The sequence below is a fragment of the Chionomys nivalis genome, chromosome 21 (genome assembly GCF_950005125.1).
Source record: "Chionomys nivalis chromosome 21, mChiNiv1.1, whole genome shotgun sequence".
Lineage (NCBI taxonomy): Eukaryota > Metazoa > Chordata > Mammalia > Rodentia > Cricetidae > Chionomys > Chionomys nivalis.
The window spans coordinates 6,485,056-6,497,973 of NC_080106.1; the positions used below are offsets into that span (position 1 = coordinate 6,485,056).

General features: G+C 48.1%; 1 protein-coding gene across 1 annotated transcript in view; it reads left to right on the forward strand.

Moving 5' to 3' along the window:
• The window catches only part of Fanca (FA complementation group A), a 56,123-nt gene extending 43,218 nt beyond the window's left edge, over positions 1 to 12,905 (forward strand). Inside the window, exons 29-43 of the mRNA XM_057753630.1 lie at positions 30 to 103; positions 1,830 to 1,958; positions 5,205 to 5,289; positions 6,161 to 6,333; positions 7,253 to 7,358; positions 7,432 to 7,491; positions 7,607 to 7,711; positions 8,504 to 8,616; positions 9,531 to 9,666; positions 10,944 to 11,006; positions 11,366 to 11,471; positions 11,997 to 12,069; positions 12,228 to 12,378; positions 12,487 to 12,579; positions 12,789 to 12,905. Coding sequence (XP_057609613.1) covers positions 30 to 103; positions 1,830 to 1,958; positions 5,205 to 5,289; positions 6,161 to 6,333; positions 7,253 to 7,358; positions 7,432 to 7,491; positions 7,607 to 7,711; positions 8,504 to 8,616; positions 9,531 to 9,666; positions 10,944 to 11,006; positions 11,366 to 11,471; positions 11,997 to 12,069; positions 12,228 to 12,378; positions 12,487 to 12,579; positions 12,789 to 12,896 — 1,575 coding nt within the window. The 3' untranslated portion in view covers positions 12,897 to 12,905. The remainder of the gene's footprint in view (positions 1 to 29; positions 104 to 1,829; positions 1,959 to 5,204; positions 5,290 to 6,160; positions 6,334 to 7,252; positions 7,359 to 7,431; positions 7,492 to 7,606; positions 7,712 to 8,503; positions 8,617 to 9,530; positions 9,667 to 10,943; positions 11,007 to 11,365; positions 11,472 to 11,996; positions 12,070 to 12,227; positions 12,379 to 12,486; positions 12,580 to 12,788) is intronic.
• Positions 12,906 to 12,918: the final 13 nt, after the last annotated feature.

Below are 12,918 nucleotides of genomic sequence, written 5' to 3' on the forward strand. Positions count from 1 at the left end.
TCCCTGCTCTGAACGTTCCTCTCACTCAGTTGACTTACAGAGACTGGGGGCAGCTGGAATTGGAAATCCAACCTGAAGTTGATATTCTCTCGGACACAGAAAGGTAAGAGCTCAGGGCAGCGGGTCCCTGAAACATCGTCACCGTCTGGCTCATACAGCCATCTTAAGTGTGATGTTCGAGTTAACTGGGGCATGTTGGGGCACAGCTTTAGTCAGTTATTTCTGAGTTTCTACCACATGCCAGACATTTCTAGAATGTCCCAGAGCCTGGGGTTACAAAGTGACAGGCATCCCTGTCTATAAAGCACCTTTGTACAGATGAGAGACAAGGTGTCTGCGGGGATCCTACACCCACCAGGGCCCATGTTGAGAAAGTAAGTATATTCTGTGTGCTTTGGTAAAACCACAGGTAGACGTGATGAATGGTCTGAGGCTACAAGAGAGCCTCTGTAAGAGCAAGCGACCATACTGGGACAGTAGAGCAGGCTGCTTGTTGTGAGTCAAGATGGGTATATGGGAGAGCAGGCTCCAAGGAGAGCCTTGAGATGAGCACCGGAAATTGAGCACATCATGACTGGGCTTTTTGTTTATTTGAGGCCTCATAACCTCACTTTTAAAAAATTGACTTATTTATGTTTATGAGTGTACATGTATGTGCCTGGTGTCTGCCGAGGCCAGAAGCAGGTGGCAGATTCTTTGGAACTGAAATTCCAGGTGGATGTTAGCTGCCGTGTGCCCATGTCAGTGCCAGGAACAGAATCTGGGCCTTTGCAGGAGGAGCCAGTGCTCAACAGCTGAGCCATCGCACCAGCCTCTACAACCTTGCTTTTAGACATGTTTTAGGGATCCTCCTCGAGACTGTATTTAGACGTGTTTTAGGGATCCTCCTCGAGACTGTATTTAGATGTGTTTTAGGGATCCTCCAGACTGTATTTAGACGTGTTTTAGGGATCCTCCAGACTGTATTTAGACGTGTTTTAGGGATCCTCCAGACTGTATTTAGATGTGTTTTAGGGATCCTCCTCCTCAGCCGCCCTCTGCACAACTGGAGATTGGAGATAGAAGCAATGGCCTCACACATGCGAGGCAAAAACTCCACTGGTAATCACTTCCTGCCGTCCTTCCTGCGTTAATCACGCACCGAACACTCGAGTAGATTCTGCCCACATGGACAAAGTGCTGGCCCTCCATCTTCCTTGCCTGCTCTTTGTGGTGTGGGATTACCTCATTGTACTTGGCTGTTTCCTCTTAGTGGACCACAGCCACCATGTCCTTGAGACCCTTCCCTTCAGCACAGGCAGTACCACTCTTTGGTCACCAACCTGCAGTCCACAGTCTGGATTCTCCACTGTTTTCCCTGTTAGGCGGCCGTGGTTCCGACTACCAGATGACTCAGTCCACACTGGTGTAGCTGCCTGCTCCATTACTGGGTTCCTGCCTAGGCTGTGCTCGTAGCATTGCCCCTCAGAGTGGCTTTCCCCACAGCACCGGCCCCTTGCCTTGCAGACAGAGAAGCCTCACTGAGTTCTCAGGCTGCTGATGCTAATACCACTTTGCACAGTCACCGGAACTGGGTGCTCCTCTTTTTTAGAGGGGGGAGGGTGTTGACACAGGATTTCTCCGTGTACAGTCTGAACTGTACTCACTCTGTAGACCAGGCTGGCCTCAAACTCAGAGATCCACCTGTTTCTGCTAGATTGCAGTCCCAAAGTGCTGGGATTAAAATCGTGTGCTACCATGCCCCGGCTTGTGTTCCTCTTCTCAGGATGTTAAGAACCCCTGGTTATAACATGTTCCTCAGAATTGACCTGGGTGTTCAACCATTACAGGCGTGACTTCCACCAGTGGGCAATCTATGAACACTTCTTGCCAGCACCATCTGCTTTGGGAGGCTGTGATGGAGATCTGGAAGCGGCATTCACAGTCCTTGTCAGTGAGCTGATGGACTTCTACCAAAGGTCAGCCACAAAGTCCTCAGAACCTCCTCTTCTTTGCTAGTAACAGCACAAATCGGTACAACTTGTATAAGCTCGCAGTGTGCCGTCTTCTGCGTGGTGTTCATACATCAGCGCCACAGCACAGATCATATAGACAGTGTGTCGTCTGCATGGTGTTCATGTGTCAGCACAGATCATATAGACAGTGTGTCGTCTGCATGGTGTTCATGTGTCAGCACAGATCATATAGACAGTGTGTCGTCTGCATGGTGTTCATGTGTCAGCACAGATCATATAGACAGTGTGTCGTCTGCATGGTGTTCATGTGTCAGCACAGATCATATAGACAGTGTGTCGTCTGCACGGTGTTCATGTCAGCACAGTTCATATAGACAGTGTGTCGTCTGCACGGTATTCATGTCAGCACAGATCATATAGACAGTGTGTTGTCTGCACGGTGTTCATGTGTCAGCACAGATCATATAGACAGTGTGTCGTCTGCACGGTGTTCATGTGTCAGCACAGATCATATAGACAGTGTGTCGTCTGCACGGTGTTCATGTCAGCACAGATCATATAGACAGTGTGTCGTCTGCATGGTGTTCATGTGTCAGCGCCACAGCACTGCAGGAAGTTCTTTGAGACACGGTCTCATTCAGTAGACAACAGACGTAGCACTCAGTTCCCACCTCAGCCTCCCGAGGCTTAGAGTGTTAGTTGTGTGAGGCACAGCCAAGTGAAGGGGAAATCATCCCCCTCGGCTCCTGAGAGCAGCTCTGCAGCAGACAGATGCTGTAGCAGGCTCTCCAACCTCTGGCAGCCACCAGTCTACCTCCCACCTGTGGAACTGTCTGTTCTGGACATTTCATAGAAACACAATCATATGTGGTCTGTTCCTGACTTACTTCACTGAGCAAACGTTTTCTAGGTTCATTCATGTAATAATATTTTATTACTTATAGCTGAACAATGCCATTGAACAATGTATATCATCTTTTCAGTCCATTCTTCTATTGGTGGACATTAGGGTTGCTTCTTCTGTTTGGCTATTGTGAGTAACATTGCTATAAACATTTGTCTGTATGTTTTTGTGCAGCCCTGAGCTATTGTTTTCTTGGGCATATGCATAGGAGTGGTCTTGCGGGATAATAAGTTTTTTTTTTCTTTGAAAATGTTTTCACAAACTGGTTCTGCCTGCAGTAGAGAGGATGTGAAGCACCTGCACCATCACCACACCGCTGCTTTCTGACGGCAGTGGTAGCCGTGCTGAGCATATGAAGGCTGTTTCACTGTAGTTTTTATTTGAGCTTTTTGGGTTTTTTTGTTTGGTTGGTTGGGTTTTTGTTTGTTTTTTGAGACAGGGTTTCTCTGTAGCTATGGAGTCAGTCCTGGATCTTGCTCTGTCGACCAGGCTGGTCTCGAACTCACAGAGATCCGCCTGCCTCTGGCTCCCGAGTACTGGGATTAAAGGTGTGCACCACCACGGTCCTGCTGCTTTTTGATTTTTCATGTGATCATGGATCAATTAGAGAAATACTTATTAGAATCCTTCCCCGTCCCTCCCCCACCCCAGCTATCTTTTGTGCCACTAGAGATCAAACCCAGGGCCCCACACAGGCTAGGGAAGTGCCTTGCCTCTGCGTACACCCCAGTCCCTTTTTAACTGGGCTATCATATCGAGCTGTAGTTCTTTATGTACCGTAGACGCTCAGCACACAGATGACTTGTGCGTGTTTTCTCATGACCCCTCAAGTCTTTTCCCCTCTTGATAGTGTTCACTAATACACAAAAGCAAATTTGGTGAAGTCTGATTCATTTGTTTTATTCTTAGCTCTTCCACTCAGGTTTTTACTTCATGTGTGGGGTTGGGTTGCCTTTCCTGGACATCTTTGTTGAGGAGACTGTACTTTCCCGTGGGGTGCCCTTGGTGTCCTTGTCAAAAGTCAGCTAGCCGCTCAGAAGACGTTGTTTCTGTCCCGCTCCGCCTGCTGTCTCTCTCAAGTGTGAGTCCTCCGGCATTGCTCTTTTTGGAGATTGCCTTGGCTGTTCTGGGTCCTTTGTGATTTCGTTTGAATTTTTGAATCAGTGTTTCGATTTTTACAAAACCATCTGGTTTTGCATTAGATCTCGCTACCAGCTTGGGTAATGATGCCATCTGACCAGTACTCTTTTTCCTGTCCTTGGTGACAGGATGACATTTCATTGGCTTAGGTTTTAACTTCTTTTAGAAGTATTTTAGGTTTTCATGGTACGTCTTATATTTGCTGAATCTATTACTAAGTATTTTATTTTTGTTTGTCTTGAGACAGGGTCTCACTCAGTAGCTCTGTCTGGCCTGGAACTTGGTATGTAGTCCAGGCTGATCTTGAACTCCCAGAGATCCACCTGCCTTGGTATTTTATTCTTTTCAATGTGACTGTAAGTAAAATTACTGCCTTATTTTTTTAAGTTATTCACGGATAATGTATAGAAATATAACTGAGGCCGGGCGGTGGTGGCGCACGCCTTTAATCCCAGCACTCGGGAGGCAGAGGCAGGCGGATCTCTGTGAGTTCGAGGCCAGCCTGGTCTACAAGAGCTAGTTCCAGGACAGGCTCCAAAACCACAGAGAAACTCTGTCTCGAAAAAAACAAAAAAACAAAAAAACAACAACAAAAAAAGAAATATAACTGAGTTCTCTACATTGATTCAACAAACTCAACTATTTGCTGCAGAGATTCTTTTGTTTTTTTGGAGACAGGGTTTCTCTGTGTAACAGCCGACTGTTTAGGAACTCACTCTTTAGACCAGACTGGCCTCAAACTCAGAGATCTGCCTCCCTCTGCCTCTTCTTTTTGTTTGTGTATGTGTCTGTATGTGTGTTTCTGTAGACAGGATTTCTCTGTGTAACTTTGGAGCCTGTTTAGCCACTCGCTCTGCAGACCAGGTTGGCCTCGAACTCACAGAGATCCACCTGTCTCTGCCTCTGTGAGTGCTGGGATTCTATGCATGTCCCTGCCATTCTTTGTACTTGCTATTTTTGACTGCTATTGCTTTGATTTTGTTGAGTTTTTGTAGATTGTTTCATGTTGTCAGTTATGTGCAGACGCCCCAGTGTGGAGGCAGGACGGGGAATGAGCATCACAGTGAGGACCGCCAGGCGGTCCTGAGCAGTTGTGTGCGGTACCATCAGTTATGTATGGATGCCCAGTGTAGGGGCAGGTCGGGGAATGAGCATCACATTGAGGACCCCAGGCAGTCCTGAGCAGGCTTTTGTTTTGTTTTCAGTTCGAGGAGTTATAATCACTCACCGGACTCTGATTTGGTTCTTGGTGGCCGCACAGGAAATGAGGATATTCTTTCCAGGCTACAGGTGAGTTAGAAGACAACAGGGTTCAGTGTGTTTGCTGCAGCAAACCTGTCCTCAGCTAAGGTAAGTATGACCAATTTGCATAATGGTGACTAACACAACAGGACAGAATGGAAACTTGCATTATCCACACCATGGCTAAGACCTAGAGCAACAGTGTACTCTGAATTTAGTCCACAGGTGAGCACCACAAAACCCAGGCACACAGCTGTGGTGCCAAAACTGTCTCCAGGCTTTGGGACATACCAACTTAGATAGCAAAGCGGCTGTTGCTGCACAACCTTCTGCTTCTTCAGCGGAACCGCAGGCTCTGAGAAGTGACCCTAAGAAGCTCCCATTTAGCCGAGGAAAAGAGCACATGGGGTTTCCATGGGGTCCCAGGATGAGTGGGAGAACGCAGCGGCGTTGTACTGATGTTCCACACAGTGTGCCTCCCAGTTCACGTCTGCCTCCAAATCTTGCAGGCCTGACTGCCCTTGGGAGCTGTCTTAGTCAGAGTTGCTATGGCTCTGAAGAAAACCAAAACAAAAAACAACAAAAAAAAACTATCTTGTTTCTGTAGTATGGGTCTTGAACGTAGAACCTTGTACACCCTAGGCAAGTGCTCTCAGCCAGGCAGGCCCTGAATGTGTAGTCTTCTTGGCTTTGTCTCCCAGTTGTTGAGCATCCAGATCTGACCAAAAGTGGTCTCCATGGGGAAGCTTGTGTTCTTGTCCCTCCTCACTCCCCGTTCCTGTGGAGATTACCCTCCCAAGCTCATCTCTCAGAATCCCCAACTAAGGTCCATAGTGAGCCCTGAGAACTCTTCTGCCCTGATTCCTGTTTGGGGACATCAAAGATAGAGGATGGACGTGTGTCTGGGTCTCTTTTCCAGGAGATGGCTGTGGACCTGGAGTTGGATCAAGGCTCTTCTGCCTCCTATGGCTGTTCAGCTTCTCAGAGTCACATTCTCTTCCGCCTATTCAGAAGACGGCTCCATGCTCTGGCAAAGGGGCACAGCACGGCTACTAGCCTTAGGAGACAGCGAGAGCTGCTCGTATGCAAACGGTAACAGACATCACAGCATCTCTCATGGGCCAGTGTCTGTCTTTAGCTTCCTCTGCCCATTGCTTGTATTATGTCTTCCCCAAGCTTGCAAAGGTTTGAGCATCTCGGTGGCTCCCGTAGGAACAGGTATGACAGTGTAAAAGGTGCTTTGGACTCAAGTCTTTCTCCTCAAGACTCTAGAATCCCTCTGCTAAAAGGGTGTACTATAAAGAACATTTTGTTGTTGCTGTTTTAAATGCACATTTTTTTAAAAGTGCATTTCTTTATAATAGAATCCTCCAGTTAAGGATTGCATCCAGCCGGGCGGTGGTGGCGCACGCCTTTAATCCCAGCACTCAGGAGGCAGAGGCAGGCGGATCTCTGTGAATTTGAGGCCAGCCTGGTCTACAAGAGCTAGATCCAGGACAGGCTCCAAAGCTACAGAGACACCGTGTCTTCAAAAAAAAAAAGGATTTCATCCATCTACATGGTTGCTGAAATTTTATATATTTATATATATATATATATATAAAAAATTTTTTTGGGGGGGGGCTTCAAGACAGGTTTCTCTGTAGCTTTGGTGCATGTCCCGGAACTAGCTCTTGTAGAACAGGCTGGCCTCGAACTCACAGAGATCCGCCTGCCTCTGCCTCCCGAGTGCTGGGATTAAAGGCGTGCACCACCACTGCCCAGCATTTATTTATATCTTTTGAAGCATATTTGGGGTATCTGCTGTGACTAAGCAGGAATTAAATGCCGGGGACAAAGACAGCTTTGTATCTAGAACACTTCAAGGCAGGACAGTGGGAGCTGGAGACCAGGGCTATGGTGCGGATAGCATCACTCCATCTGGAGAGTACTGTGCAATAGAGTTTGAGCCAGGGAAAGGATGATGTTTCTTTGTTGTCTGTCTTCACCGTGATGTTCCCTTCTTCCCAAGGCTTCTCCTCCGCCTGCCTCCATCAGTTCTTATGGGCAGCCCCCAGGCCAGACAACCTGTGTCCCCCAACTGTGAGGAGTTCTTTAACCTGGTCAACTCTGAGTTGGTATGTGGAAACGCTCTGGGCTGGCCTTTCTACCTCGGTCTTGGTTTTATGCTGACTTTGAATTGTTTTACAGAGAAACTCCTGTTGCCACGGCAGTGTCCTGACCCATGATATTACCATGCACTTCTTCAGGGTAATCCTGTTATGCGACGGAACCCTCTGGTTGCCTAGATGGTTCCTTCGGGGCTAGTGTTCCCATGGGCACCTGGGTTAGCAAACTGCTGAGTTTCCTTGTGTTCTCGCTACAGGGGCTCCTTAATGTGTGTTTTCGAAGTGAAGACCCAGCATTGGTGGCCAACTTGACCTTGACAGAGTGCCAGAGCAAATGTCCCATTATTCTGACCTCAGCCCTGGTAGGTCTGGTGTGTTGGATTTTTAAAATTGCATTTCTTTATCTCCTTCCCCCACACCAATCTCTGTATGTAGGCATGCTCAGTGGTCAGAGAGCAACTGTGGGGTCAGTCCTTCCTTCCCACTGTACAGCAGCCTAGGACTAAACTCAGGTCATCAGATTTGTAAAAGCACCTTTCCTGTTGAGACTCCGCACACTCCCTTGTCTTGTTAGATTTCCAAGAGTCGGGATCTCCAGGGTTCAGTATCCCTCCCTGGTTGTTAGGACTCACAAGATGTTTGAGAAGTGAAGTGCCTAGAAGGGCTGGAGCAACGGGTACCGTCTGCCCTTCCAGAGGATCCAGGCTCGATTCCAGCACCTACATTCATATACCAGGGAGTCTAACAGCTCTGACCTCTGCAGGCACAAAGCTTGTGTCAATATGGGATACATAGACATACATGCAGAGAAAACGTTCATACATATTAAAATTTAGGCCGGGCAGTGGTGGCTCATGCCTTTAATCCCAGCATTCGGAAGACAGAGACAGGTAGATCTCTTGAGTTCTAATTCAGCCTGGTCTACATAGTATGAGTTCCAGGACAGCCAGGGCTATATAGGGAAACCCTGTCTATAAAAACCAAACACCCCCCCCCCCCCACACACACACACAAAGAAGTTATACAGCCGGACAGCACGAGCTGTGTGGAGCCCTTCGGAGCTCCTAGCTGACTAGCAATTAGATGTCTGGGTGTTGGCAGCATATCTCTCTTATGACAACTTCTGTTTCTTGGTGACCCTTCACTTGCCACAGCTGTGGTGGTCAAGCCTGGAGCCAGTGCTGTGTAGTCGGTGGAAGAAATGTTATCAGGGCATACTGCCGCGGGAGCTGCAGAGACTACAGGAGGCCCGGGAGTTTGCTAGCAGGTAAGCAGAGGCAGTGTCAAGGGGAGCCCAGCCGCTCCTTGGACCAGGCTATGTCATCGATCCCGAGTGCTGGGGTCCTGCCCGGATGAAGGGGAGCAGCAGGCTGAGCTGACTGGCCTGCCTGAGAAAGCTGCTTTTATCCGGTCTCCTAGCTCAGCTTTCTACATCCTGGGCCTGGATCCTGTTCTGTTTATTTAGCACAGAGTGCCCCAGAGGGTCAAGGCAGGCAGCATTGGGGGAACAGGATAGGGTAGAAGCAGATCACCTGAGAGTCAGATTTCTGGCAGCCCTGGCTGGCCTGTCCTCATGAAGACCATCAAGCTCCCTGCGGCATCTCGGGAGTTCTTAGAGGGCTGCAGCAAGACATTAATCTTTATCAAGAACTTCCTCCTGGTAGCTGATTTTGAATCCATGCTGCCTCTGTTGGGAGTACTCCAACAACTTGTTCAGCAAACAAGTTAACACAGGCCTTGCTACCAACTCTGACTCTACAGAGATCAAATTATCCCTTTAATTCCTTCACTGTACGGCATGAGTGCATCTGCCAAACTCACCCTGATGGAAAGTAAGGTATCATACTAATCATAAAGTAGACTCCGATGGGCTAGCCCAGTCAGAGGCCTACATGGACAAGCAATACTGAGAGACCGGTAGTACTATGCCTCTTCCTTCAAAGCTCTTAGACCCTGCACCTCATTATGAGGTGGACAGGACTAAGCCGGTTTCCCCTCAGAATGCTGTATATCACCTGCCTTATGAACAAGGCTGTATTTGTGGTGACTCTGGGGCCCCCTGCATCATGTTTGAAAGGAAAGCCCCTTTTGTTAAACACAAAGCTATTTTGTGGCCAGCGGCGTGACAATTAGGTGAATATGATTCCAACCTCTGCAATGATGTTTCTTTGTATGTGTCAGTCTCCTCTCTGGTTCAGCTTCCCCAGCACCCAGCCCGGCCTGGATCTCAGCTGCTGCCCTGCACTTTGCAACTAGAGAAGTTAGGACAGAAAATGTCAGGGCGCATCTGAAAAGGCTAGACTGCGAGAGAAAGGAGGTGAGCCACAGAATTCGATACCTTTCTTCTACTGAGCTTTCTTTTCATCACTTCTCTAAGCGAGGTATGCCCATTGGCTTTCCTTTTCCAAGAAAAATAGGACGTTTGGAGTTGTCACTATTTCAGAGTCAAACTGTTAGCTGAGTTTGTTTTTAATAAGTGTGTCAAGTTCATTGGTAAAGTGCTGTACATTTCTTTTTGGAAGTGTTTATGTCAAGCTTGTTTTTGCCTGCACTTCAACCTAATATAAAAAGCCACCAGCCAGCGTCTGCACCTCCCAGATACCCATTGCCACAACGGTGGCTTGTACTGCAGGGCATTTACAAGAGTGCAACTCAGAGGCACCCGGTGATGACTGGCTGGAGCTATGCTCTGCACAAGTACAAGGAGGAATTGCTCCAACTTCTAAGTGAAGGGACAGGCAGGACTTGGGCACTGAGCCCTCGAGAGTGAGCCCTAACTACTTAGTGTCCTCTAAGGAAACTCAGGCATGTGTAGGACAAGAAAACAGGAACCAGCATCTAAGGAGGAAGCTGCGAAGTAAGCCATATTGTACACCCCTTCACTCCTAAATGCAGGACCTCTGCTGACTCATGATTTATATGCCAACCTCACTGAACTAAATCAGTGGTAGAGCCGAATGTTTCACTATAATATAGAAACCCTAGAAGGATTCTCCCAAGCCCATTTTTCTATTGTTTTTTAATTATTAGAAGTAATGTTGCTGAGCAGTGGTGGCGCACACCTTTAACCCCAGCACTCGGGAGGCAGAGGCAGGCGGATCTCTGTGAGTTTGAGGCCAGCCTAGTCTACAAGAGCTAGTTCCAGGACAGGCTCCAAAACTACAGAGAAACCCTGCCAAGAGAGAGACAGACAGACAGACAGACAGAGGTAATATTAATGGCTTCAGAGCCCTATGGTAGGAAGAATTGACTTCTGCATGCATACACACATAAAATAAATGTGGTAAAAATTGTTTTAAGTGACCATATAAGCCATAATTTATTCTGATGTAAGCTTCTGAACAATAGAAAGCCTGGAATGGAGGTTCCTACTAGCAATCACAGCACTTGGAAGGCTGAGACAGGAAGACTGTCGGAATGAATTTGAGGCTAGTCTAGACTTCACAGTAAGACCCTGTCTCCAAAAATAGTGAAAACGGTGAATTAGAATTTTCCCCTTCCTGAGAGCCACTTCCAGGCATTAAGCTGTAGCCAGGGTCTCACTGAGCCTAGTGGCAGGGTGTGACTTTCATGTGCTGCCTCTTTCCCTCCTAGCTGCTCATCTTCCTCCTCTTCTTTTCCTTGATGAGCCTACTCTCGTCCTACCTGACCCAACAGGTAAGTCACACCTTTTAGTTGAAGATGCATTTTCCCCTCAACCCTGGGCTAGGCAGGAGCACAAGGTAACAAGTTCCAGGCCCACTCAGACTTCAGTTCCTATCTCTGGGCTTTTCAGGCTGTTTCTTGTTTGGTCTTTTGATGTCTTGCTCCAATGACATTTCCATCTAGAAAGCCCAGGGCATGCCTCTGCTTAGGTTGTGTCACCAGGTTTAGACTTTGGAGGGTAAAATGGTGAGGTCTGAACCCCGAATTCACATGAACATGGCAGCTCTTGGGAGCCAGCTTTGCCCACCCTGCACTAAAGTTAGATATCTCCATCTGCTCAGCTCTTCTGAGGCTTCTTCTGTGGCTCACAGGACACTGCTGAGTATCTGAAAGCCATGGACATCTGTGCCGAGGTCCTCATGTACTTGGGAAGAAGGAAGGTTTCCTGGCTGGTGCTCTTCCAGTTGACAGAGACAGGTGAGAAGCCATGTGTCCCTTGAACAGCATGGGAGAGCTGGCTCTACCCAAGATGAGACAGACATGAATTGATGAGCTGCCGTGACAGTTGTGTCACCCTTCAGAAGCAGCTTTCAGACTTGGGGTCAACTTTCATGGGCTTAACTTTACTGAGTTTATAAACCTTACCTCATTTGGGGTATTAATTCAGGACACACTTATTTAAAGCAACAGAAGAGTCAATTGGGACACTAAAAGGTCCACAATGTTGCTGGTTTGGAATGGTCTACCCATAGGCACACTGTAGGGGGAGCAGTTGGAGGGTACTTGTTCAACCCTGTCTCTGTTCTCCTGTATGAGCATATCACCTCTATTTTCCCAGACCAGGGGAAAAACCCTCTTTCCCAGGAGTTCTAACAGGTGTCCTCAGCATAGGTCATAAGCCCCTGGATGTCACCACAGCTAGACAGAAACGACTCAGAGCATATGGCCTCGTGGAGTCATCCCACAGCACCAGAGAACTGACTGAACGCCTCTATTTTGCAGATGCCGAGCTGGGGCACCTCCTCCACTTGGCCCCAGATCAGCACACCAGGCTGCTACCATTTGCCTTCTACAGGTAACTACCTGCTGGTTGGCGAGTAAGCCCAGCCTGGGTGTCAAAGAAAAAGCAAAAGTCGCTTGTCACTCTGATCAACAAATAAGTCTATAGTCTGTGCTAACTGCTACTTACCTCTCGTAGCTTCAAGTCCTTTCTCATTTTGCCTTTACCTGCAGTCTTCTCTCCTACTTCAGTGAAGACGCCATCATCAAGGAAGAGGCTTTCCTGCATGTCGCTGTTGACATGTACCTGAAGCTGATGCAGCTCTTTGTGGATGGGGAAACCAGGACTGTGTTACCTCAGGCCAGCAAACGCTTAAAGCTCCAAGTAAGGCCCCCCAGCCTGTGAGGCAGCTATTTAGTCCTGAGGAACAGCAGGTGAGCTGCGCTGGTACCAATTCAGTGTGCCTGACCCACAACTGCCTCTCTGTTCTAGGGTAGCCCTGTACAACTGATAACGGAAGCACGTACTTTTCTGCTGCAGCTAATACCTCAGTGCCCAAAACAGCACTTCTCCAATATGAGAGAGGTAAAAATCGCAGAGATATTCTCGAGCTGATTTCACAATTTAAGTAAAACGAGAAGTCACAGGCATGTGGCACTTGAGCTGTGCTGCCAGCCTGATGGGTCTGTGCTGTGGAACTACTATCTCAAGTGGCTCCTAGCTCTTCATCTGCAAACACCTTACTCAGGCTATCCCAAGAGGCTGTGGGCACTAAGCAGTGTATTTTTTCATAGCTGCTGGCTGGCCGAGAAGACTGTGACCCTGAGATGAGCAACATCCTCCTGCAAAGGTGGCAGGCTGGCCCGAGCTTTGATCTCTACCAGGAGCCTCATCTGTTCTGACTGCCTGTCTCAGTGCATCAAC